At 35.6% G+C, this 23615-nt stretch overlaps 1 protein-coding gene across 10 annotated transcripts in view; it reads right to left on the bottom strand.

The window, feature by feature from the left end:
* Positions 1–23615, bottom strand: part of STXBP5L (syntaxin binding protein 5L) — a 181692-nt gene that overhangs the window by 112241 nt on the left and 45836 nt on the right. For all 10 annotated transcript variants that reach the window (XM_053933533.1, XM_053933571.1, XM_053933542.1 and 7 more), the window contains exons 3-4: positions 2397–2478; positions 279–379 (exon numbers count right to left, since the gene is read on the bottom strand). In XM_053933533.1, the coding sequence (XP_053789508.1) occupies positions 279–379; positions 2397–2478 (183 nt within the window). The remainder of the gene's footprint in view (positions 1–278; positions 380–2396; positions 2479–23615) is intronic.

Here is a 23615-nt window from a genome sequence, read left to right as displayed (position 1 = left end):
TGTGTCCAGTCTGAAGAAAAAATGAATTACTGTTCACAGCAGTTCATGCAAAAAGAAGTAAAATGAAGAACATTTTGGCAAAAAGAAGACCAAGTTTTTCTAGTTCTGAGAAAGCTGCAGAAAGAAAAAGTGAAGTTTTTGTTCCATAGAAACAAACCTGAAAGAAAAATATTCAAGGCAAAACTATATCCACCTGTAGAGAGGCAAAATGTAGTACCAGAAATCCAGGAAGTGTTATTTTTGCTATGAGATCTCTACTGTGTGTCATATATTCTTACCTTTCCCTGTTAAATTTCAGAGAATGTAGAATAGCTGGTCGTTTCTGTCGGAGATTCCACAAATGAAGTGCATCATCTGCACACGCACTGACCAAAGCACCCTAGAGCAGACACAAAATACAGCAACACATTATTTTTCTGCAGGCTCTGTATTATTCTTACATGACCGTCACTGCTAAAGATCTACCTGCAAAACTGACAGTTTATGAAAAATCATTCCTTTCTTCTAGAACAAAAATACTCTACCACAAATAATACACAATTGGATCTATCTGGTAAATGTAAACACTTTAAATTAGTACAAGATGAGCCAAAGTTAAATTAAAACTCCATCAATTTAAAATTCAAATTAAAGCTTTGTACCAAGGTTACACAAGCCAACTCTCAAATCTTCCCACATAAGCAGAAAGATTAACAAAATGGAAAAGAGACAACACTTACTTAAAAAGTTGAGTGTGAAAGACATAACTGAGGAAAAAAGGGATTAGTGCATGCACGGGCACATACATGACAGTGCCAAGCATAGCTTAGTAGTCATATCAAGGTAATTAAAAAAAAATGAAAATTCAAAACTGGAACTGTGAAAAGAGGATGCAGATAAGAAAGTAGGGACAAGTAGCAAGAGGACAGGACATAGGAAGAACTAAGATAGATGTAGACAGAAGGAGAGAGTCTTTATCACAGATCAGAAATACTCTGAAGACTGGTTCTGCTTCTGCTGTCCCAAAAATGGTCATCTTTCAAAGCGCAGGCCTCTATCTGACTGAGAAGCTTGGAGTGAACTTTTAATTGCCTTTCTCCTCACCAGAGAATATTGATGACATGTGAAAACTACCTGCAGGGGAAGCTTCCTACTGCTCCTGCAGTGGTTTGCTATACTTACATCTCAGATCAGGCCAGGCACAGATCTGCCCTTGTTTATTACCATCAGAGAGGAAAACAGATTGCCCAAAAACAAGGTGATGCTTTATATTGAGGAAGGGCAAATATGTAACTGGAAAGATTAGTTCCTACAATCTATGACTGACTGATAAACTTCTCTAATCCTAGCAAATGTTCTTTTCAACGTTGACCTATGCCAATAAAATTTATGGAGGTGAGACTTCTCAAATACAGTGTAATCCATACTTTAAGTCTCATTTCCCAAAGAGTCAGAAATAAAATTAACCACTGAAATAAAATTAACCTGATGTATTAGGTGGTTTGCTGGTCACCCAATGAAAAGCAAGAATATTGATTCAGACTTTGTCCTTCCTCTTCTCATGCCTGCATTCTTCTTAAGAATTTCACTGGAGTGTTTCACCGGACTCCCTCCTCAGTGTCCATGCTTCAGTTACTTTCTCCAAATAGGTGTAGGAAAAAAATCAAATATTTTTCAGGTTTAAAAAACCCATAAAACTAAAACTCTTCCCCTGAGAAGTTCTAAGATCTCCACATTTACAAAGAGGACTTGCAACTGTCAAAAGTGTTTCCTTATGTCATGGGAAAAAATTAATCAAAACTGAACTAAGATTTGGCCAGCTTCCAAGGTCCTCAAAAAAATCACTCTGAATTGTATTCACCAGAAAGTCTTCTTGCCTATTCCCATCTTCAGAACCTTCTGCAAAGAGCAAGCTATAATCTGGCACTGTTTCTTCATGTTGTCTAAATTTGATTTTGTCAAACAAAGACTAAGCATGATGGTTTGATTGATGATCCCTGCAATTGCTTTTCATTGCTTCATGTAATGGCATATCCCCAACTATTGAGTTTTCAGCCAATAACCATCAATATATTTTGATAGAAAGATTTAGCTCATTTATTAATTTCTATTTGAACCAGAACTATGCATCATATTTAGTAACTTAATGGATTTTACATCATTTTACACACATTTATGCATTGACTGCCTTTTGTTCAGTACTTTAAACTGATGTATAGGAAGGCAATTCTCTTCCCTGAGTGCAGTTCCATAAATATTCTTCTAAAAGGCTGTATGTTGAATGTCCTCTGGATGTACACCACTTATTTTTTGGCACAATTTGTCAATGGGAGATGTTATATCACTCAATTGCAATAATATGAATTGACTTATTCAACTAAATTTATACAGAAGAATCTGAGTAAATATGTCCTTACCTCATTGATTAAGAACTGGAGCTGCAGAACTGCAGCACCACTTTCATGTTGGCAGTAGCAATCAACACCAGGCCTGCCCAATCTGTTGTCATCAAAGTCAAGGATTCTAACATTCCTGTTATAACCAGAAGTAAAGAGGGAAAGAAAGAACTACCAATTAAACTCTAATTAACCTTTAATTAACCTCAATTCTTCTTGCTTTCTGTAAAACAAAAGAATTCATGCTGACATTCCACTATTCTAATTGAAGTACCAACATCATCAGCCTGAAACGTGCAATTGTGAGTGATCTGTTCTAGCCTATTTTTTTTTCCTGTGAAACAAAGTACATGAATTAACATACAAATTCAGCAGGATGCAACTTAAATTTATTTTTATACATTATTGGTTTATATAACACATGAATATACCAGATTTTTGTACTTATCAAGACTAGACATATAATGAATGTAGCTTTTTATCTGTTCTCTTCAGGTCTTTTTCTGTGCATGCTAAATTGTCATCTCCCTAACATAGAGGATGATGGCCTTTCCCATCTGAGTCAGAGACTTAGCAAGAAACTGTTGCTCTAGAAAATTACTGAAGATCAAAAGTAAGGCAAGAGGAGAAATATGAAATATATTATTAGCAACCGTATTGTGTGAAACTTATGAAACACCGCATATTAAGAATATCAGGATTATGATTAGAAACAATTATTTACAATATAGAACTTGATCCACTTGTAACATACAATCATATTAGCATATTGGAAAATCCTGACCAAAAAAAGCCAACTGTCCACTTATTTTAGCTGCAGGTAAATGTCAGAATCTTTACTTCCCTTTTCACAGGAGAAAGGTGTACAGTGAACCATTCTAATATTGGCCTCCAGAAAGTATAATCCATTAATTAGCAAATTAGAGATTTAGAAGCTCCAAGTATGAAACAACTGCTCTTCCAATTGTTAAACAAGCAGCTTAATGGATACCACTTACCTTGAGACCTGAACTCTACTCTTGATTTTGTCAACTGGTCTAGTGGATAACCTTTGGGGGAAAGAAATTTTTTTTCTTACCTGAGCTTCATTTCTCTATTTGTAAGATGGAGATAGAGTTTTATAAAACTGGTGTTTATAGATGAAAAGTTGTGTATAAAACATCATAACTACATTATAGAACAGCAAAGCAGAGAAAAAGAAATAACTCAATTTGCTGCTTGCTCCCAAGCTGTAGTCATGGATACAATCATAACTGATAAAATAATAAAAACCTGCATCTTTTAAACAACCTATTCAAAATGGATAATAACAAAGTACTGTAGTCTAAGGCACTTTGTAAGTGTTGATGGTAATCCTCTGGTCCATTCTGAATGACTGTTCTATGGCACTCTTTTTTAACATTTAACAACCACTTCTTGTAATGTGAGAGAAAGTACCAAAACCAACCAAGCAAGTCACCAACCCACCTGGGATTTCAAGCTAACTGGAACTTTTAAGAGATAAGTGCTTTCCTTTTAACCTGAGTTTAATACTCAGTACAAATACATGGTATTACTTAATGATTGTCCTTAATGAAAATTACAGCTGCATTGCCCTGATTAAGCATCTGTCACCCTTCAGCATCAGTGCAGTATCATGCTAAGTCAGTTTTCTAGGAAACATCCTAGCAAAGTAGATGATTTCACTCAGCATATCCCAAACAAACAAAGCACTCTCCAAAAATTCACATTTATATGCATCAGTGTTCACCCGGAAAAATAAATTACTAAAGTACCCACAAATTACTAAAATAAGAGAGAAATTGTGCTGTCTGCTTAATTCTGGCCAGTTGCCCTGAAGTGAGAATTGATGCTTAAATAGCAGCATTAGCACTGACTGCTGGTGGTTTTCAAACATTCTGGGAGCTGCAGTGAGGTCCTTCCAGCAGAAGGAGCTGAAGAGATATGATGACTTGGCTAATGTTCTTGGCACTTGAGCCCATCTTCTGCAAATTCTGTGTTTTGCTGCCAAACATGGAGAAGTACAACCTTACCTCATCAAATCTTTTCATAGCAGTGTATTACAATAGGACATACAGCAGAAGAAGTACCTATAGTTCAAGCTTTGGACTGACTTTATTCTTTTTACTTTTGCCTTTTCATTAAACGATGACTCTGCTATCAGGGAGAATGGAGTATCTCTGAGGATATTAAAAGAGGGGACCAATACATCTAAATACTGCAAAGTAGACACCGTGGGTTTCAAGAATAAAAGCTAGTCACTATCTTCTCTCTTATCACTATGTTGGATCTCCCAGGGGCCTTCAAAGCCATGCCAGATTATGCTAATTTATACATAAAAGTGAAAAAGATGAAAACTTAGTCTGGATGTCTTTTGGGATCTAGAGCAAAACAAGTAGAATTAGAATTACATCAAGCAGTGAAAGTGTGACAGTAATAACATTCTATTTCTTTCTGAAAACTACACTTAATCCTGGTTTTAAGATCTGCAAGAGTGAAATAGGAATTTTGCTCTTCATTCACTTGTATGCAACACTTTTTGACTGAGTGTTTCAACATCCTGATATTCCAAAGCTTATAATTACTTGGGAAAAAAATCAGTTGCTAAGATGACTAATTTTAAATACTTGGATTCATCTTCGAAGATGCAGACTTCCATGACAGCATAATACATTAGTAACCAAGAATTTACACTCTCACATCCTGGAAATTAAAGTTGTCAGTGAATGATTACATTCATGATGAGAGGTAACAATGACTAAATCTTTTCATAGCATGATCTGTGACCACTTTCCACAGTACCCCACAGCTTTTTTATTCCATGATTCATTTTTACTATGTCATACACACAGATCTGATGTGTCTCATTCTTCTCAGAGGTTAGCACTAATGTAATCCAAAGACTTGCAAGTCCTTGGTGTTCACTGAGAACCAAAAGCACAGATTACTACAGAAATGACTCAGGAAGTTGAGGCCAGTGTCACCTGCAGCAGGTATTTAACTTAGGATCAGAAGGGGATGAGGTAGGACATGTTTTCCTTCATTAAGACAGTGACTCATTAGTAGTGTGAGATTAAATCTTTTAGCAATAACAAGGACTACAGTGTGATTCATTCCTCTTTGCAGGGGCAAGGAAGTGAAGATAGGGTGTCATAAAGAACCTCCTTCCACGGCAGATAGAAGATATCTCAAGTAAAAACTCCTAAATCACATATGGCACCTTTTTCAAAACCAAAACTCTTCCATAGAAGAAAATGATACCAAACTATGTAAATAAGCAGCTCTAACTTTTTTTGGGTACTTAACTAATTTCTTCCATGACTAAGAACAGTCTATGTACAGAAATGAACATTAGAGCAGAAACCATGGTCTCACATCTACTATTTTATTAAAATGATACATACAGAAATGGGAAATCTCCATTTACAACCTCTCCTTTAAACATTTGGGAATTGTGGGGTGCTGCAAAAGTAGCATTACTGCTCTGAGTCCTTGTCATCTGATCTGCACTGACTGGTACATGTTTGAGTAGGACTCCAACAGCACCCTAAGAGCAGATGCTTGTGGGCTGGTGTTACTCCATTACATAAATCAACTGCAGAATTGACTTGGGGTATAACTTGAATATAGGACAGCTTTTTTTTGCAGAAGACTTATTCCACTGAATTGAGTGATTTATCAGTTTAAAAAGCACCAATGGATTTATCTAAATAGTCAAATACTAGAATGATCAAAGAATTCAACCACACCACTGACCACCTAAATCAAGCAGAAGGTTTGTCAGTTGTATCTGTGTCATGAGGCAGATCTTGTCAAAAGATAACAATTATGGAAACAGCACCTTTAGCACCTAGATTTGCAGTTCTGAACATAGCTACTTTCAGTTCCTGGAATACATATTTTTACAGTTCCCTAATGGAGTTTCTCCAAGTCTCATACACATTAATTTTCTACTAAGGACAGTGCATATTCTGGTACAAATAAATGCCACAGTCCTAAGTCCCAAATAAATGCCTAAATCCTCAGTACAAAACTGGGCTTTAAACTAATTTTTTCTCTCTTTACATAAGATATTCTATATTTTGATTTCTGAAGTGTATTGCTCCAGTGTTTTGTTATCCTCACTATTAAGAATGTCATGCTATATGTGGAATCAATAAATTTAGCTTTCATTTCAAGCTTTTGCATCTCATTACATCTTTTTATGCTAAATTAAATACCTTCATATTAGCAGAAATTTCCTGCTTTGAAAGCTGTATCTTTTCTATCTTCTTCATAAATAAAAGCAAAAACTCTGAGCTCCTTTACTTTCATGTCACCAGCAATTTTCTTAGCTTTGAATAGTTCCTGCCTGTTTTCATACATAATCTAGAATGTGTACTCAACTTCTTTCAAGTGTCAAAACCAAAGCCACACACATCATCTTGGTAATGGTTTCTTTAATACAATGTAAAAACATGGACTGCATTTTTTAATTTCTTATATTCAATATAGTTTTCAAATGCATGTGTGTACCACCTATTTATTACAATAACAAATTGGGAAATCATATTAGTTTTGGTTTTTGAGACTTCTCCATTGCTCTTCAAAAAATAAGCACTCCTTAAGAAGCTCAATTCTGTCAATTGCTTGTAGCTGAGCTCACTGAACTCCTGACAAAGGACACACAACCTCTTCCTACCTTTATGGCCCTCTATTTGTTGTAGATTCACTGGGCACTGCTTCATTAAGCAATATCTTTGTGGGTTTTGTTTTGAACATAGAAGGATTCGGTTTTACAATGAGCTGGAGTTCATTCAGCTGGTTAAATAAATAGCTCCTTTTTTTCCCTCTCCACTAAGAAAAGGTGAAATATTGCTGCACTTGGCTGCTATCTTAGGATGCTACATGTGGAATCTTTCATAAATGTGAACTTTTTTAGCACCAACAAACATGAGATTTTGGTCTACAATGACCTTCATCTTGTTTACTTTTCTTGACATAGATTTCTCTGTTCATGCATACAAATTATGTAAGAGTTAATCTCAGGAACACTTAAATATTCATTATTATCCTTACTGGCTGAAAATTTTGCTTTTGGCAAATCTTTGATTTCTTCCAGCTTAAAGCTTATAGATAGCTTGTATTTAATGGCAACTCTCTATACTAGAAGCCATTTTATTTCCCAAAGTATATGCAGGCACCATGAGAATAAGCAAAACTCATAAGGCTACATATTTTCATCTCTTCTGAATAAAACTGCCTTTCAAGGTCTTTGTCATTTTGAGAACTATCTGTTCCAGAAACAGAATACAAATACAGTCAACATGTGACTGAACTCAATCAACCCTAAACCTGAAGTAGTACATGTGAAAAGCATTTACTCAGGAAGTACTAACTTTAGCAACGTTTCACAAGTAACACAAAATCATTGAATGGCTTGGGTTGGAAAGGACCTTCAAGATTATCTAGTTCACATGTAGGGGAATAATTTCATACTCCATTTGTGGAATATCAATAATTTTAAATCTCCTTTTGCACATGCATATACACACACACACAGAGACACAGACACACACAGAGTGTTTAACAGAAACTACTGTAGTGCTAAATTCACTTACAAAGAGAAGTAATTTACTTATTAGTCTGTAAAAGCTCCATATTGCCAAGCATCTACACTGAAGAATCTGTATTTTGAGGCTGTACTTCAAGCAGTAGTAAAAAAAAAAATTAAAAGGTTGCATTTACAGTGGGCTTCCTCTTCTTTCCCAGGCAGTCATAAACCTCAGCAAGTTCACTGACACATACAGATAAAACCAAGAAAGGTAAAAATGAATGAAAACTGGAATCCATGGAAGTGAGTGAAAAGTATAATTAATTATATTCACAGGTGCCAGTGTTTCAGAGACAGTGCAGACACCAGTTCAGTCAAAAACATGACAAATATGGGAATAGGAGGAAGGTATCTGTTTACAAACCCATCTGGTAAAAAGCTGCAGAGCGAATAAGCTGGGACAGAAAAATACTTTTGCCCTAGTGCACACTGGAGGTTATGGAAAACTAAACAGACACAAATGAGAGGGCTGTGTGTTCCAAAGCCAGAAAGTTACTCGAACACAACCAAGATCCTGAGCAACAACCTGCAGAGATATAGACAAAAAAATTGATAAGACCACACCATTTGATTCAATTTACTGCCTTTTAAGAGGACTATGCAAATCATACCATTTGCTGCCCATCTGTTTGCAGTGGGCACAGATGGTAGTCTTACACACTCTGTCTTACCAAAGAAATAAAGCAGGTAGCCTTAACTCAGCCATTTTGATTTGCTTTCTTCTCAGCCTTCAGGCATTAATATTTAACACAGTATTTGCTCCGTGTGGGTCTCACACCCAGAACATACATAACAGATGCAGGTTATCACATGTGCAGTCACTGATGACAAATGCATCCATCTACAATGGTTTCATACTAAACCTAACTGCATTTAAAACTTAAGCACCAATGTGTTAGTATTTGTTTTCCCTGGTTTTGTACACTCTGCCACTGGATTTGCTGATAACAGATTTAGACAAAGTTTAATGAATTTTTGTATGTGCTCTTCAAGCAAAAATGAAAGACTATATAAATTCTACATAAGGTCAAAACTTAGTATTATTCATATTGTTCTTCAACATAAGATTTTTTCTAATGTTTCTTGAACTTTTAGTGATTAGTAACAGTTGTTACAAGGCACAGATTTTCTTCATAGCTGCCAGTTATGAAGAACAACTGGTGACAACAGAGGATAGAATGAAAAGTGATCTTATAACCAGTCTTTTGTAAAAAGGTCAAAAGATCTGTAACTAAAAATAAAAATACATTTTCCCAAATATTAATTCCTCCCAGAGTTGCTATGGAAAAGTTAGACAAATAAAATAATAAATTAAGCCTTCATCCATATAGTGACAGAGCTTGAGATACACATTATCCTTTCTCTGTTAAATAGAGACAGCACTTAGCTATTACTGGAAATCTTTAAAGCAAGACTGCTTTCTTTCCCAAATGCTACTTTCAGCCCCAACAACCAGATTAGGAACAAGGTGATGAAGGTCCTATGGCAAATTATGTAGTCTGTAGGAGACGGGAGCAAATGATGAGATAATGTTCCCTCTTACATGAAATCATTCCACTGTTTTGGCTAGTACTTACATGGGAAAGAAGAACTTCATTGTTCAGAGGTGATAGAATAATTAACAGTTGTTGCAATTACTTCTGGCTAATGCTTCATGCCAGATACATCACAGCAATGAGTCCCACACAACTCTAGTTCTGTGTTTCATGAGCAATTACGGAATTTTAAGACTAACACTGCCTTGCACACTGTTGTGTTACTCCAAAAGCAAAGCAGAAGGAATCAGGAGAACATATATGACTGGTTTTCTTCGGAAATTCTGTGCTCTGTCCTATAATAAGAATATCCTACATTTTACTCTTATCAGCTGCTAAGACCCTGCCAAAACTGCTTTTATCAACCAATCAACACTGAACTGAAACAGTGAAAAGTTTCTACTGAAAAGGTGAGAGCATTCTATACATCTATATTATTCTATACTGAAAAAATATAAGCATCTTTACAAGGCATTCAGAAGACTCCTTTCAACACAAAATAAATTATTTCTATAAGCAACTCTTTTCTTCAAAGTTCAATTCACAGTTACCTGCTAAAATAACAACAAAATAACCCCAAAATTAATTTTAAGAAATTTACTCCCTAAAATCTCCAGACTAGCTATCAAGACAGTCAATAGGTTATGAAAGTGAGGTGATTATCCAATAATAGATAATAAGCAGAGCTTATATACTGATTGACATATTTCTTGTCTGAACTCAACTTTACAAATAAATTAAATAACCATTCTGTTAAATTTTCTGATTATACTGGAATAAGCAGCAAGAAATACTGTGCAAATATAACCCCGGGGCTCTAAAGTAAAAGTGCATGATTTGAGGATTTTTTTTTTGTCTTATTCAGTAATATGTCAGAAAATTTCCATGCATAACATCACAGATCACTTTTGTTAACTGAGAAATCTAAGTATACTTAGAGAGATATATAATGCAAGGGAATTTTGGTCAGAAAAAATTGCACTAACACACATGTACTAATTGGGAAAGACTTTGGGAAAGACAGCATCTGATCTTGACTCAGGCTTTGGAAGTGGTAAGTGGTGTGGAGATTTGTTTGCTTGAGTGTTTGAACATTGCCACTGTTCCAAGGAATGTGCCCTTTAACATAAATGTGCCTATAGAAATAATTTAATTTCAGTGTTTATCCAACCACAAGATAATACAGATGCTGAGGTCATACATCATGTTCTTTTTAGGCAGAGCAGTGCTGCCTAAAATATTAAATAATTCCATTACTCCACAGGAAACTGCTCACAGCTTGTTATCTGATGAGCAATTCCTTAAATTCATCCACTGCTTCAGCTCTATTATCATCTGTTTAGCATTGGAGGTCTCTGGTACAACACAGAAAAGTACTTCACATTCAAAAACTTATTAAAAGGAAGTTCAATATGTTACTAGGCAATAATTTCATTCCTGCCTCAGAAAAACAGACAAATGATATTGCTATAAATTTCATTTAGGCTCTGCTAATATTCAGCTCTTTTGCCACTCAATATATTTATTTTGGCTCTTAATAAAGAAAGATGTTAATCTAGAATTTCATTTGTTAAGCAAGAATGGTCATGTAAAGCACACAGGAACACGTGCTATCGATAAAAGCCAAAACTGACAATGAAGCTATTCAAATTTGAATTATTAAAATTAGAAAAATATAAGAATTTAATGGAAATAAATTTAGCATTTGACAAAATTTCAATGAATCATCTGCCAAGTTTTATTCTTAGGTTTAGTTCCATATAATTGACGCTATAAATATGCTTATGTTGAAAGGCATTTCAAGTATCAGTCAACCTTAAATAATTTTCTTTCCTACTATCATAAAACTCATGTCATTTTTAAGAAAATATTTCAGCAATGAGCTACATGGAAGAGGTGTTTTTTCTCTAGTCCAAGATACAAGTTAAATGACATCTACATTTATCACTTTTATAACCCTCCTGAGCCACATAATTATTCCATCTGATTTTGAAATAAAGTACAATATAGACCACAGTTGATCAGCCCTTCCATTCAATAGACATGAAACAGGTAACCAGCAGCTGGCTAAAATGTATTTCAGGAAGTCTTTTTGGTGTAAATGAGTATGAACTATCATTTTGCCACTTTAAACAGACACTTGCAGATTGTGTTATACAAATTATGTTCATGTTTCATGAACATAGCTCTAAGAAGCATTTGTTTTATTTGCATTAAAATTTATAATCACATTTGTTGAGATGGGTTAAAACATGAGTAAAGGTTTGAAAACATAGTTAGTGAATACTGAATAAGTTCCAAAGAGCATTTGCATTTTTAAGAATAGACTGACTACTGCTGGGAATAAAATGGGATATACCACAAATCTCCCAGGATCCCAGATTTTTCATGCCAATTACTGAAAATCTGCATGTTTCAGTAAAGCAGGACACTGTTTCAGAACTTACCATACTAATACAGCATTATTTCAGAATAACCCAGTTCTTGCTGGACAAGAATCAAGAAGGATCAAAACTGCTTCCACATTGCCTTGGCAATTCTAATTAAAAAGACTGAGAGCTCTGCCTTCCTTTGAGGGATTATTCTTTGCAGATTTGGAGAGAACTGAAGCACAGCTACAGCTGAAGTAGATCTGGCTCCCCCAGGAAACTGACAGCGTGATGGTGCTGCTGGGGGTGCTGGCTCCCAAAAAACCCAAATCCCTCTCTACAGAATGAGGAGACCTGACAGAGACTGTAGAGGCTGGACGGTTATCAGTTCAGTTTTCCCACTGCCAAGATCGGCTGGGTTTGTTATCTCATGTCAGGAAGCAGGCCTGCAGTAACAGCTGCAGATCCAGCCCAGCATGATAGGACACACCACCAGGGCCCTGCTCTCTGCTCAATACAATGGGAAAAATGCCTTAAGCTCCATCTAATTTGTGTTTCTGCAGTGTGATGTGAGGCAGGAAGCCTGCAGGGAAACAAACTGGGCAGAGGAAGCAAGATACAGCGTAAGCCATCCATTCTGCCTCCTGGAGAAGTCCCCATTACAATTTTAATTATTAAGATAGGCTTAATCTAGGGAGAGACAGCTCTTGCAGAGCAATCTATCATACATGTAGGATGAGCAAAAGAGAGGAGAAAAACAGGGAGAAATCCAGCTTCACAGCATACACACACATCAATTGCATGAGCTTCTCCCCACAGTGATTTTCAGCAATTGGAGATATCACTCCTATGGCCATACTGAAGTTTAAGTATTTAAACTGTAGGTAGGATGAAAAAGGGACACCACCAATTAGTTAGAGCCTTTGACTCTCACTAATGTGAATGTCAAAATAGAAATATTTGGGAAGCTAAATATGGAGATATAGTTAGCTTTGGTTTTGTGAAACCCTAACAAACATTACTGACTATTCAGTAGCATAAAAGCTTTATCCTTTTCATTCCACAAACAATAATCCCAAAAGTCACATTTCAGTAATCCTATATTGTCTCCAAGACTTGATATATAAAGATCACCTTTGCATGGTCACTGTTCCTGCACTTCTATATTCCTGATTCGCCTTTTTACTAAAGGAAATTTACTGATCTAAATGTAGGGGGGAAAAAGCACTGTTCTTCCAAGTTCAGCATAGAAACTATCACCCAGATTAATTTTAAGATAGATAAAAGAATATAAATACAAAAGGTTGATATGGAGCAACTGGGGAAGAGTGTTATTTATCTCCTTTTGAATTCAGTGCACATAAACATCACATTGGTTGGGATGTCTGTCTAGGAAAACAGTAGGATGATTCTAAATTTTGAAACTGGACTGCCATTTTCAGCTGTTGCATATTTCCTTTTGACTTAGTTTACCAAAATGAGCAGGAGTTTTCCAAGCTTGAAAACTCAAGAGTCTATCACCTTTCCAAATGAATATATATTTATTAAGAGATGCTTTGCGTGACCACAATTTATTTGCTAAATAAGCCCAAAAACATCAGACTGGAAAAGACAAATGCATGCACAAACACAAACATACTGTGATTGAGAGAAATGTTTAAAAGAAGGGGGAAATGTGAAAATAACAAGGCAAGCAGGATGTAATTGATTAGTGCTTGCAAAAGGCAGAAAAATGAGATCATTCCTATCAGAAAGTCATAAGGAATGGCAGAGAAACAGAAAGTTTAGACATTCTGTTCAGAAACAGAAAGTTTCTGGCATTTTCCAGACAAAGTGAGGGGGAGGGGGGACATCAAAATACCCTAAACGACCTCCCAGTTTTCTTTAACAGACTTCGGATGATGTAATTTTAATACTTTGGAAGGATTCAGAATTTTCAAAGAGTAGGTAAACAGATTTAGAATTTAGGTTTGCCCAAGGAAATGCCAGTATCTGTACAGATAAAGCAGGAGCTGTACAAGGTCTTCTGAGAATACTGATTTATTAGAACAAGCATTGACAAGATATACTCACAGCTACTGACAATGCTTGGAGGCTTTCTTGTCCAAATTTGCTGATGGATTTCTCTTAAATATGAGATATACTTGCATCCTAATATGTGATAAAAATGTAAGGCAGTAGCTTGGGTAAAGTTGCACAGTTTACATGTTTTACATATTAGTAAAACATCTTTGTAACTTGAAAACTGAACTGATTAGTAAGTAAATGGAAAAAGAAGAAATGCCTATGAAAGGGATGATGTCTAACCAAGTTTAAAGGCAAATATTTATTCTAGCTGAGTGTCCCAGCTCCTCTCTGCCAAAGATAGACATCAGAACTTGAAATTGATAGGTATCTACAACAGCTGCTTTCGTGCAACTTAAGCTATCATTATGTAGAACATGATATTGATTATCTATCTATACACATTTTTCCACAAGAATATGAAAATCTCACTAGAAGTCCTCTGCTGTTGCAGCCCACAGTGAAGCTTTCTTGTCAATTGGCTTTGCCAATTAGTTCAGCTCTATATACTCAAAAGACTTTAATTCCTAAACTGACTTTTGCTGTCCAATTTAGGTCCCATTTTTCTAGTGGCTTACTTTCAGTTTTGTCTGGTTTCAAGCAATCACTTTTGAGAGGGAGCTCTAGGTCTACTGCATCAACAAACATTTCCCATACTGATCTTGCCAGGAATAAGAGAACTGCAAATTCACCACACCAAGGCTTTTTCAGGGACTAAGACCTGCATTTTCCTGACTACTAAGATGACATTGGTTGCTCAATATGATTTCTATGATCCCTTAACAAAATTACAATTTTTGTTGGATTTTTTTAATTAAACAATTTAAAATCTAAATCACACAGGCATTTATATTTCCCACAGCCTAGTCTAATATTTAGCATTCATATTCATTGCACACTAATCATTGGTCAGATTTATTATTAATGGTACTATAAAATGATACTGATAGTGTCAAATTTAAGTGTTCCCCCTGAGATTTAAAAAAAAGAATAGATTCAATAATATTTATCAAAAAGCAATTAAAGTATCTGAATTTTTTATCTACCTAATAACTCAAGTATATACTTTAGATTTCATACATTTTTGTTTTAAAAATCAGTAACGCATCTAAGTCAATACATTAAAGACAATAAAAGAGGTTGTGTCCCAGCTTAAGGAAGATTATCTTTTGCACTGATGATCCCACACCATGTTAAAATCAAGGGTTACAAGTGAAAATATTCTTTTCCTTTACTACCTCATGACAGTAAATACTTGTAATTTTCCTTCATTTCTTCTGAATTGCATCTCTGCCACAAGGGTGCAGACAATCTATCTGCTCCTCCAACTACTCCGCTGATTTTATTTCATCTGGAAAGTATAAGAACTTCTTCTGTTCACTGAATATACACATTACACATGGTTTCCCTGCTATATTTCTTAATCCAGAAATAAAATGTGGTAAGAAATTAATTTACAACTCTAAATTTCTTATTTCCTCTATTCTGGCTACTCTGCCCCATTATTACCATAGTCTCTGGTGTCTGAATGAGCAAAATACCTTTTTTGATACTTAGAGATTCGGGGGAAATGAGTTTTTTTATTGTTGGTATATTTTGTGGGTTTGGGAAGAGATTGTTTTTAAGTAACACAAGTAATACCCTGAATTTCTTTGAACTTCAAAACATTCATACTTGTGGATGACCAATGCATTATGCACCCTGCTTTACCTAATCCAGACCAATGACAACAGCTTTAATGCACTCTATTCCAATGTTTTTAAAAACCTGATTCCTGTGACAAACATTACCTTTGAATACTCAGATTCTGGCCATATTTCTTCTGCAATGATTCCCCCAGGAATACTGTTCCATGAGAACAATGCAAATGCCACAGCCGGACCCTGGTTTTAATGCTCTGCTGAAGAGTAGAAATTCTTCAAATGAAGGAAATAGTGAAGAGCAAAGTGACTGCAATTGTTTACTTAGCAAAGGCCTGGTAGAAAAGCAGGTGGAAAATCATAAGTCGGGGCAGCTCCTTCTTTGTTTTAAGCCTTATTTGAGTCAAATTCCAAGCTCTGCACTAAGGCACTTTGCATATCAAAGTGTCCTGCATTAATTTAAGTATGTTTTGACATCTTTGCATGACAGATTATGAAACCTGAACCAGATTCAGTCTTAATTTTCCAAGACTCTCTCATTTCTTCTGGTGCTGAATCTATTTCAGATCACTGTGTAGCATATCATGGTATTCTCAAGGTACAGGTAGTCACTTATTGATGGTCTAACCAAAACTCTTACTAGAACATCCTTTCAGAATTAGCCCTCTTCTATTACCAGCTCCAATTTTACAAATATGCCAGAATTGCTGGATTAGCATTAAAACAAATCATAAGAATAAAAAACCCACTAGACAAAATACTATAAAAAAAGATACCTCTGTCTGAAATTAATTTTTTAGAACTAGAATTCCCTGGTAGTTAATGGAAAAAAGCAAATTTTCTTGGGTGTTGGAGCATGAAAATGTCTACTCCAACCTCTTGTATTACCTCAATGAACGCAATACTCTTTAATAAAAGCCTGTCTTCCAGAAAGACAATAAAGTTTAAAATTTCAAGAAATGAAGACCCTTTGAACTTTCCTTGGTAATTCATTTCAAAGACTAAAACATATATTGCTAAAAATATTAAGGCAATTTGTCAAATTTTAATTTCAAGTCACTAATATATTTCTCTGTTACTTTAGAAAATCTTTTCAGTAGCCATTTTATTCCTTTGGAAGGGCATGTAGAAAGCAGTTAAATCATCATTCCCTCTCCTTTTTCATAAACTAAGTCAGACTGAGATCCTCAAGTCTCTCATTATAATACACTTCTTCCAGCCAAATAATTTTTGTTTCTCTCCTGTAAATCTATCAAGATTTCTATAGTTATCTTTTACATTCACAAAAACAAAAAGACAAGGCAAGCAAAAAAGAGAGAAAAAAGAAAGCTACTCTAATTCTGGTTATTCAGCCCTTATCTAGATTTCACACACTGGTAATTTATATCTCTGCTATAAAATAACTCAACAACCGGTGCAGAATTAAATTAGTAATGCAGCAGTCAACTGTTAAACTTCAGCACCATTAAGACAAACTCCTGTTGGTAAGGCAATTAACCAGTCCTCTGAGTAACCCTCACATTAAGGTACAGAATCATAAATAGAGAAGCATAACATGTAATCACCTCTCCAGAAAATGAGACATACATTCTCATTCTTCATGGGAGATAATTTCAATAATTTTCTCTTTATCTAAATTGCTACATGCTTCATGAGAAGATGCTTTATCTCTGAAGACAAAGCAGTTTACCAGTCTCCTAAATATTAACCTCATTAAGTCCTGGGGCAGTGAATGTGCCCCAGATAAAGTAAATACAAACTCTTCCTCCTTGCACCTTCTTTCCTGGTAAAGATTAGTCTGAGCCATGGAGTTGTATGGCAGGTATGAAGTCTAGCTGATGCTACTTACAGAAATAATGGAGCTTCTGGGATGATTTGGGCTGCCACCTCCATCCAGAATTGTGCACTTCCTAACTAGGAAGGCTGCCAGAACAACAGTGATCTGTAGCCAGTTGGTATGGTCAAAGTCTTTGTTATTGTGCAGCAGGGAGAGAGAGACTGACAGATAAATTTTTAGGAGATTTTGAGGACAAAAATCTGTCCAAGAAAGGATTTTTCAATGTTAATTATTTTGCTGCCTCTTCTACCTCTACCCAGCCCTGGCTTCTAAAACATCATGTTTAACATTGACTATAAAATCAATGTTAAAAATCCAAGAAAGGATTTTTCAATGTTAATTATGTTGCTGCCTCTTCTACCTCTACCCAGCCCTGGCTTCTAAAACATCATGTTTAACATTGACTATAAAATCAAGCACTAAGAAGAAGTTAAGAAATGTTTTTCTCAACTCTAACAGAACCTCTTATTTTGAGGATTTAACTGAATGGAGATAAGAATGTGATTGTAGTTTATTAATTCCCTTATTTTTCCTGATTACTGAGAAATAAATTGATGAAACACACAACTATTATTTTATCATTACAAAATTGCCTAATTTGTTTTTGTTTCAAAGAAAGCAGCTAAAAATTTAAAAAATAAACATTTTTACTACACACTAAAAAAAAATAAATATCACCCAAGCACAACAGTGTAATTTTTCAAGAAGTGAGGCATTAGTTACCAGTAGAAACTGTGATCAATTTTTCATTAGATACGGAGTTCTCACATAGTGCTGCTAATTCCCTGGCTTTACTAACAATTTAAGATAAGATATAAAATAACAGAGAAATAATTTCTTGTGCTTGAGACAAAATGCTTTTGATTCTCTAACTACATAAAAATCGAACTATACAAAGTATATCTAAACTATAAATCTAACTATATAAACAGCATAAAAAAAAAAGAGGAAAATTCAGGTGGACAAAAACCCACACAGACCATGTCAGGTAGGCAACAGCATGCAAGATTTCCTGGTATTTTTTTGCAATCTGAATTATCATCACCTCTCATACAGCATGAAAATGTATTTGTATTCTGCAGTTTAATGTTATTTGGTTGTTGACCAGCACAAACAAAGAAATCAGAAGAGAATGAAAAACATTTTTCATAGCATACATTCCACAACATTGGCTGTTGTGTTTGTTTGGTTTTTTAAGCAGAAAAGACCATGGTAATCAGGAAAAATCACTTTTTCAGACTAAAATACTCTTAACCCAGTAACTAGACCTTTTAAAAATGAAACTTTTTATGAAAAAGTACATTTGAAATGACACAGGTAGGAAAGCTTGTCACCTCACACTTAAATTAGTCTCCCAAGTTCTGATGTCCAATACAGAATCTGGTCCACATGTGCATAATAAAAAGGTCACTGAAGCAAAAATTGACACAATATGTGAAGACTCTGCTTGATAACAAATACTGTGAGACTAAGACTAATTTGTTTAAAAGCCTGAAACTGTAGGGAACTCAGGACAAGCCTGCAGAGAATTTTGTAATCATAGAAGATAAGGAAGAGCAGGAGTTCTTCCTATCATTCAGGCCACATTTGCCTAAAGCAAGAAGATAAGGGAGCAAAAGGAGGTGGCCACTGAGTAGGAAGAGAAGATCTATTGAATTATGCAAAGCTACCCTAAGACAGCAATAAAGAGAGGCTTACATTTGTGGAAAGCACAAAGCAATGCTTCAAACATTTCCCCAGAGTGGAGGGAGAGAACACAACACAACCTTGCCTCCGAGCTTCCTGCACATTTCCCATCCTGATCACAGAAGAAACACTGCCCTTTGGCCCTGCTATGATCATACATTTCAGAAGAGCTACCTCCTCCTTTCCCCCCAAGTGGGCAACCTCCAGAGTTCCCCAAGGGCTCGGGATCACTGACATGAGCTCTTGTCAGGGCACAAACCAAAACATGGGGAAGGATAAAAACTAAGGCACGTTGGGAGTGAGGTTGCTCCAAAAACAAGTTAACAAGAAGAAACCTCCACATTGCATACCCTGCACAGGGGTATATCATCCCTGAATGGTTCCTCTTTGGCACCTACAAAAGGTCTCATTTTTGTCTTCCACCAGAGCTGCCTGCACACCAAGCTCCCAGGAATGTTGTTTTCCACTCCTTACTCTTCCCTCCTCCACAACTGGAAACTTCCCATGGCTGAGAAGATTTGACAGCAAACCAGGGATATCACCTTTGCCTAGAGATCCAGCCAGCCAGCAAAGGGTGTAGATGGAGCCACCACAAGGCAAATGGAAGACCTCTCTTTCAACTGACCCAGATAATTCATAATTTTGTGATTTGGCATCTGGAAAAAACTTGGGGAAGCATATGGGATATTTTTTATATTTTCACTTATGCAATATGTCTTTCCAACAGTTATTTTTGTTGTCACATGATATTTTTATGGCACTATTCCCATGATTAATAAGCTGTTTTTAAAAATGAACAAATATATAGCAATTTATTGTTTTCCTTGGTTATAACAAAAAGTGATGAAGTAAAGCTCTGCAGACAGCTTAATATAATTATAAAACAACAATATCTGGCATGCATAAATATGCTTTAAAGCATGCTATACATAAATACTATACTATTTTGATATCTTTATTTCATAGACTTAGAAAGACTCAGTTAAACTAAATATACTTATCCTCAAAGAGCAACTCAGGTACTTATTTTATAATATTACCAAAAACTAGGATTTTTTTCAGACCTCCATGTTTTGAGGGGTTTTTTTTTCAACTGGCTGAATTTTTTACAGAAAATTATCTTCCATTCTTCACAGATTATGTATCTGGAGGTAAACCAAGAGATTTCATCAGATTCTACAGATTACTGTTTATTTTGAATTGTCCTTATATACACATAGCTTTCAATCTATCAAGCCATCTGTCTTACTCAATATGCAGAACACTCTTGGTCATTATAGCTTATAGATATATATACATATATCTACACACACAAATATAAATACAATACATATGCATAAACAAAATACAATTACACACTTATGTGTATATACCAAATATATAGGTTAGAAACTCCAGTTTTCAGTGACAAATGTTTTGTGGCCAGATTCCTATGAAAGGCATATTCCCTTTGAGGTATCTGGGAGGTACCAACATCAGAAGAACAATGTCTGACATATGAAAATTATACACAATATATATAGCATACACAATATGCTACATAAATAAGGCAGTAAAACCAGCAATATTTTGAAAATTCAAGACTATTTTAATAAAAGATATGTAAATCTATAAAAGGAAAATACAGTGATTGTTTATTGCTGCATAAGAGCCATGATCTTTTATAGTTCGGTCTACAGTAATAATTTATAAGTTAATTAGTTGTAAATTTTTAATTGTTGCTACTATTGCTATTTGTACTTTAAAATGTGGAAAATATTGTAATTTATATAATCAGAAAATATTAATGTGGTTCTGTAACTGAATAAATACTACTTAAAATAGCAAAGGCTGCAATTTATCCTTCACTATCAACAGGTAGTTCCCTTTTATTTCAGTTTTGGTAAAATAGCTCACTGTGCTTATTTCTTCAGAATGAAAGAGAGATAATTAAACAGAAGCTATTCTGACACTATGCGAAAACTTCCATGGATTCCTAAAAGGAAAGTGGGAATAATGCAGGAGAGAGAAGATGAAAACACGAGTATTCAGACATTTGCACTCCACAGAGTGGTAAAAGCAAGGTAACATACTGAGAAGCTACAGAAAATATTTTATTTTCACTTTAGGCCTGGCCTCTCCAAAACCATAAGACTAACTATGCAAATGTCAAGCAGTAGCATTTTTCTGCAGCTCTAGGCTGAAGTCTGAGGGAATACTGCTGATCATGATCCTTACCTAACCCAGATCTAAAAGTCGTGTACTAACGTTTGTGAGGGAGTTTATCTTTTCAGTAGTGTTAGAACAGTACTATATATATAAACATAAACTGATTTTTGAATATATTTAAAATCAACAAACTACACATATCTCTGACCTGTTAATGAAAAATGTCTTTCACTTTATCCAATTTAAGGCCATTTGTGTCCATTAGGGTCTGTGTATCAGTCTCCAATTGAAGAATACTGCACTGATAATATAAATATGCAATACATCTATTCTTTATGAGGCACATACCAAAATTCTCCATTAGACTGTGAAAGGTACCCCATCCTCACAGTCCTTCCTTTCACTTAGCCAATTTATGACCCTCAGCACCTGCATGCTCCATCTTTCAGCCATAAGTCCATGCACTTCTGCCAGAATTAGAGCCCTTCCTGCACACCCCCCACTTTCTCATCCTGTCCATGTAAGAGGTTCATCCTGCTTTGTCAGTCATGCACTGTGACTCTCTCTAGGAGTCAAGTATAAGCAGAGCTGTTGAGATCTCACAGAACTTGCTCCTCCAAACAGGTAGTGAACCCTAGACCCTCCATCTCTCCATTTCAGTTTCTTAGGATTGCTGTTAGGAAGATGTTTCTTATAAAGTTCTAGAAAATAAAATTAAATTCCACACAGCCTGGAAAAAAGTCTCCAGGTAAGCAAACTTATTCACTGCTGCATTGGGCATATGGTCAATGTCTGCTCAGCGAGTGAACACACAGCCTCAGTCACATTTATTCTTTTACAGAGGACAAATGAAGACCATGGAACATTTAAAGATTCCAGATAGCTTACGTGAGGCTGCACAATGCATAATGCTTGTATAGGCAATCTCCAGAGACACAACGTTTACTTCAAAAAATGCCAATGTCACTCTCAATAATTGCAAAACTCTAGAAATCACTAAAATGTTCTTTCACTGTGTTTCATCTGACTCACCCTGCAGTGAGCTTTCAGTGCTGCATCTCTGCAGATGCAGCAGTCATTGGATTTTTCAGAGACCACTTTCACAGCTCTGGAGACTCAGTTTTTAGCAGAACTAATACTATGAAACTGGCTCTACAGTGCTGATATTGTCACCTCCCACCCACTATGAAAAAATAAATGTGTGGGGAAACCAATAATACAAATTCTGGTACAAGCAGAACCTCAGAAATTACTGAAGGAATACAAAAAAACTTTTTTTTTTTTTTAAAAGGCAAGCCAAAAATCTGAAAGGATAGGGGTAACATGAAAGTAAGTGCAGCACACTATACAGTCAATGTGTTCCTGAACCAGCTAACAGCAGAGTGACCAGAATGCTGATCAAAAACTCAAAAAAAAAAAAAAAAAAAAACCCAAAAAAACAAAACAAACCAGTAAGGAATAAACAATACCTGGTCCATGAAATTCTGTTTCTAAACTACTGAATCTCTATGGCAGACTGATATTTATGTATATGTTGCTAGCATAAAGAAGAATTTTACAGTAAAAACTCTTCCATTTACATACTTGAGACCTTAGAAACTACATGGAATTGCAAAGACAAGACACCAAAAAATCCTAAAGGAGGACAAAGAAAGTTAAAAGACTTCTAAGAAATCCAGGAATGAACACTAGTTTATTTATCAAAAGATAGCAAGAATTGTCTAGTCCTTTTTATTTCCCTCTTGCAACATGTGGACGTAGAAAATAATGAAAACCTGAACGGTGTAGATAGCCTCAAGAAAACTGACAACATAAACATTGTCCTTGTTCTGGTTTTCAGATCCCACCCCATAAACTAACACAAGGTTTGAATGAAGATTATCTCACTTTATATCTTCTTAATCCCTTTTCAAATGGTGCCAAACCCTTAGAATTAAAAGCCAGCCTTTGGATTACATACATATATATATGTGTATGCAGATATATACCTATATCTACACACTTGCACTTAGACTTACATATAAAACATAGTCAATCCTAGAATGGCTTGGGTTGGAAGAGACCTTAAAGGTTATCTAGTTCCAAGCCCCCTGCCATGGGCAGGGACACCTTTCACTAGACAAGTTGCTCAAAGCCATGTCCAACCTAACCTTGAACAATTCCAGGGATGGGGCATCCACAATTTCTCTGGGCAACCTGCCCCATTGCCTCACCACCCTTACAGTAAAGGGTTTCTTCCTAGTATCTAATCTAAATCTCTTCTGGTTTAGTTTAAAATTATTCTTCCTTATTCTACCACAATCTGTCTGTGTACAAACTCACTCTCCCTCTATTTTATAAGCCCCCTTTACATGCTGGAAGGTTGCTA

This window comes from Vidua chalybeata, chromosome 2, assembly GCF_026979565.1.
Source record: "Vidua chalybeata isolate OUT-0048 chromosome 2, bVidCha1 merged haplotype, whole genome shotgun sequence".
NCBI classification, from domain to species: domain Eukaryota; kingdom Metazoa; phylum Chordata; class Aves; order Passeriformes; family Viduidae; genus Vidua; species Vidua chalybeata.
This window is presented reverse-complemented; position numbering and strand designations above follow the sequence as displayed.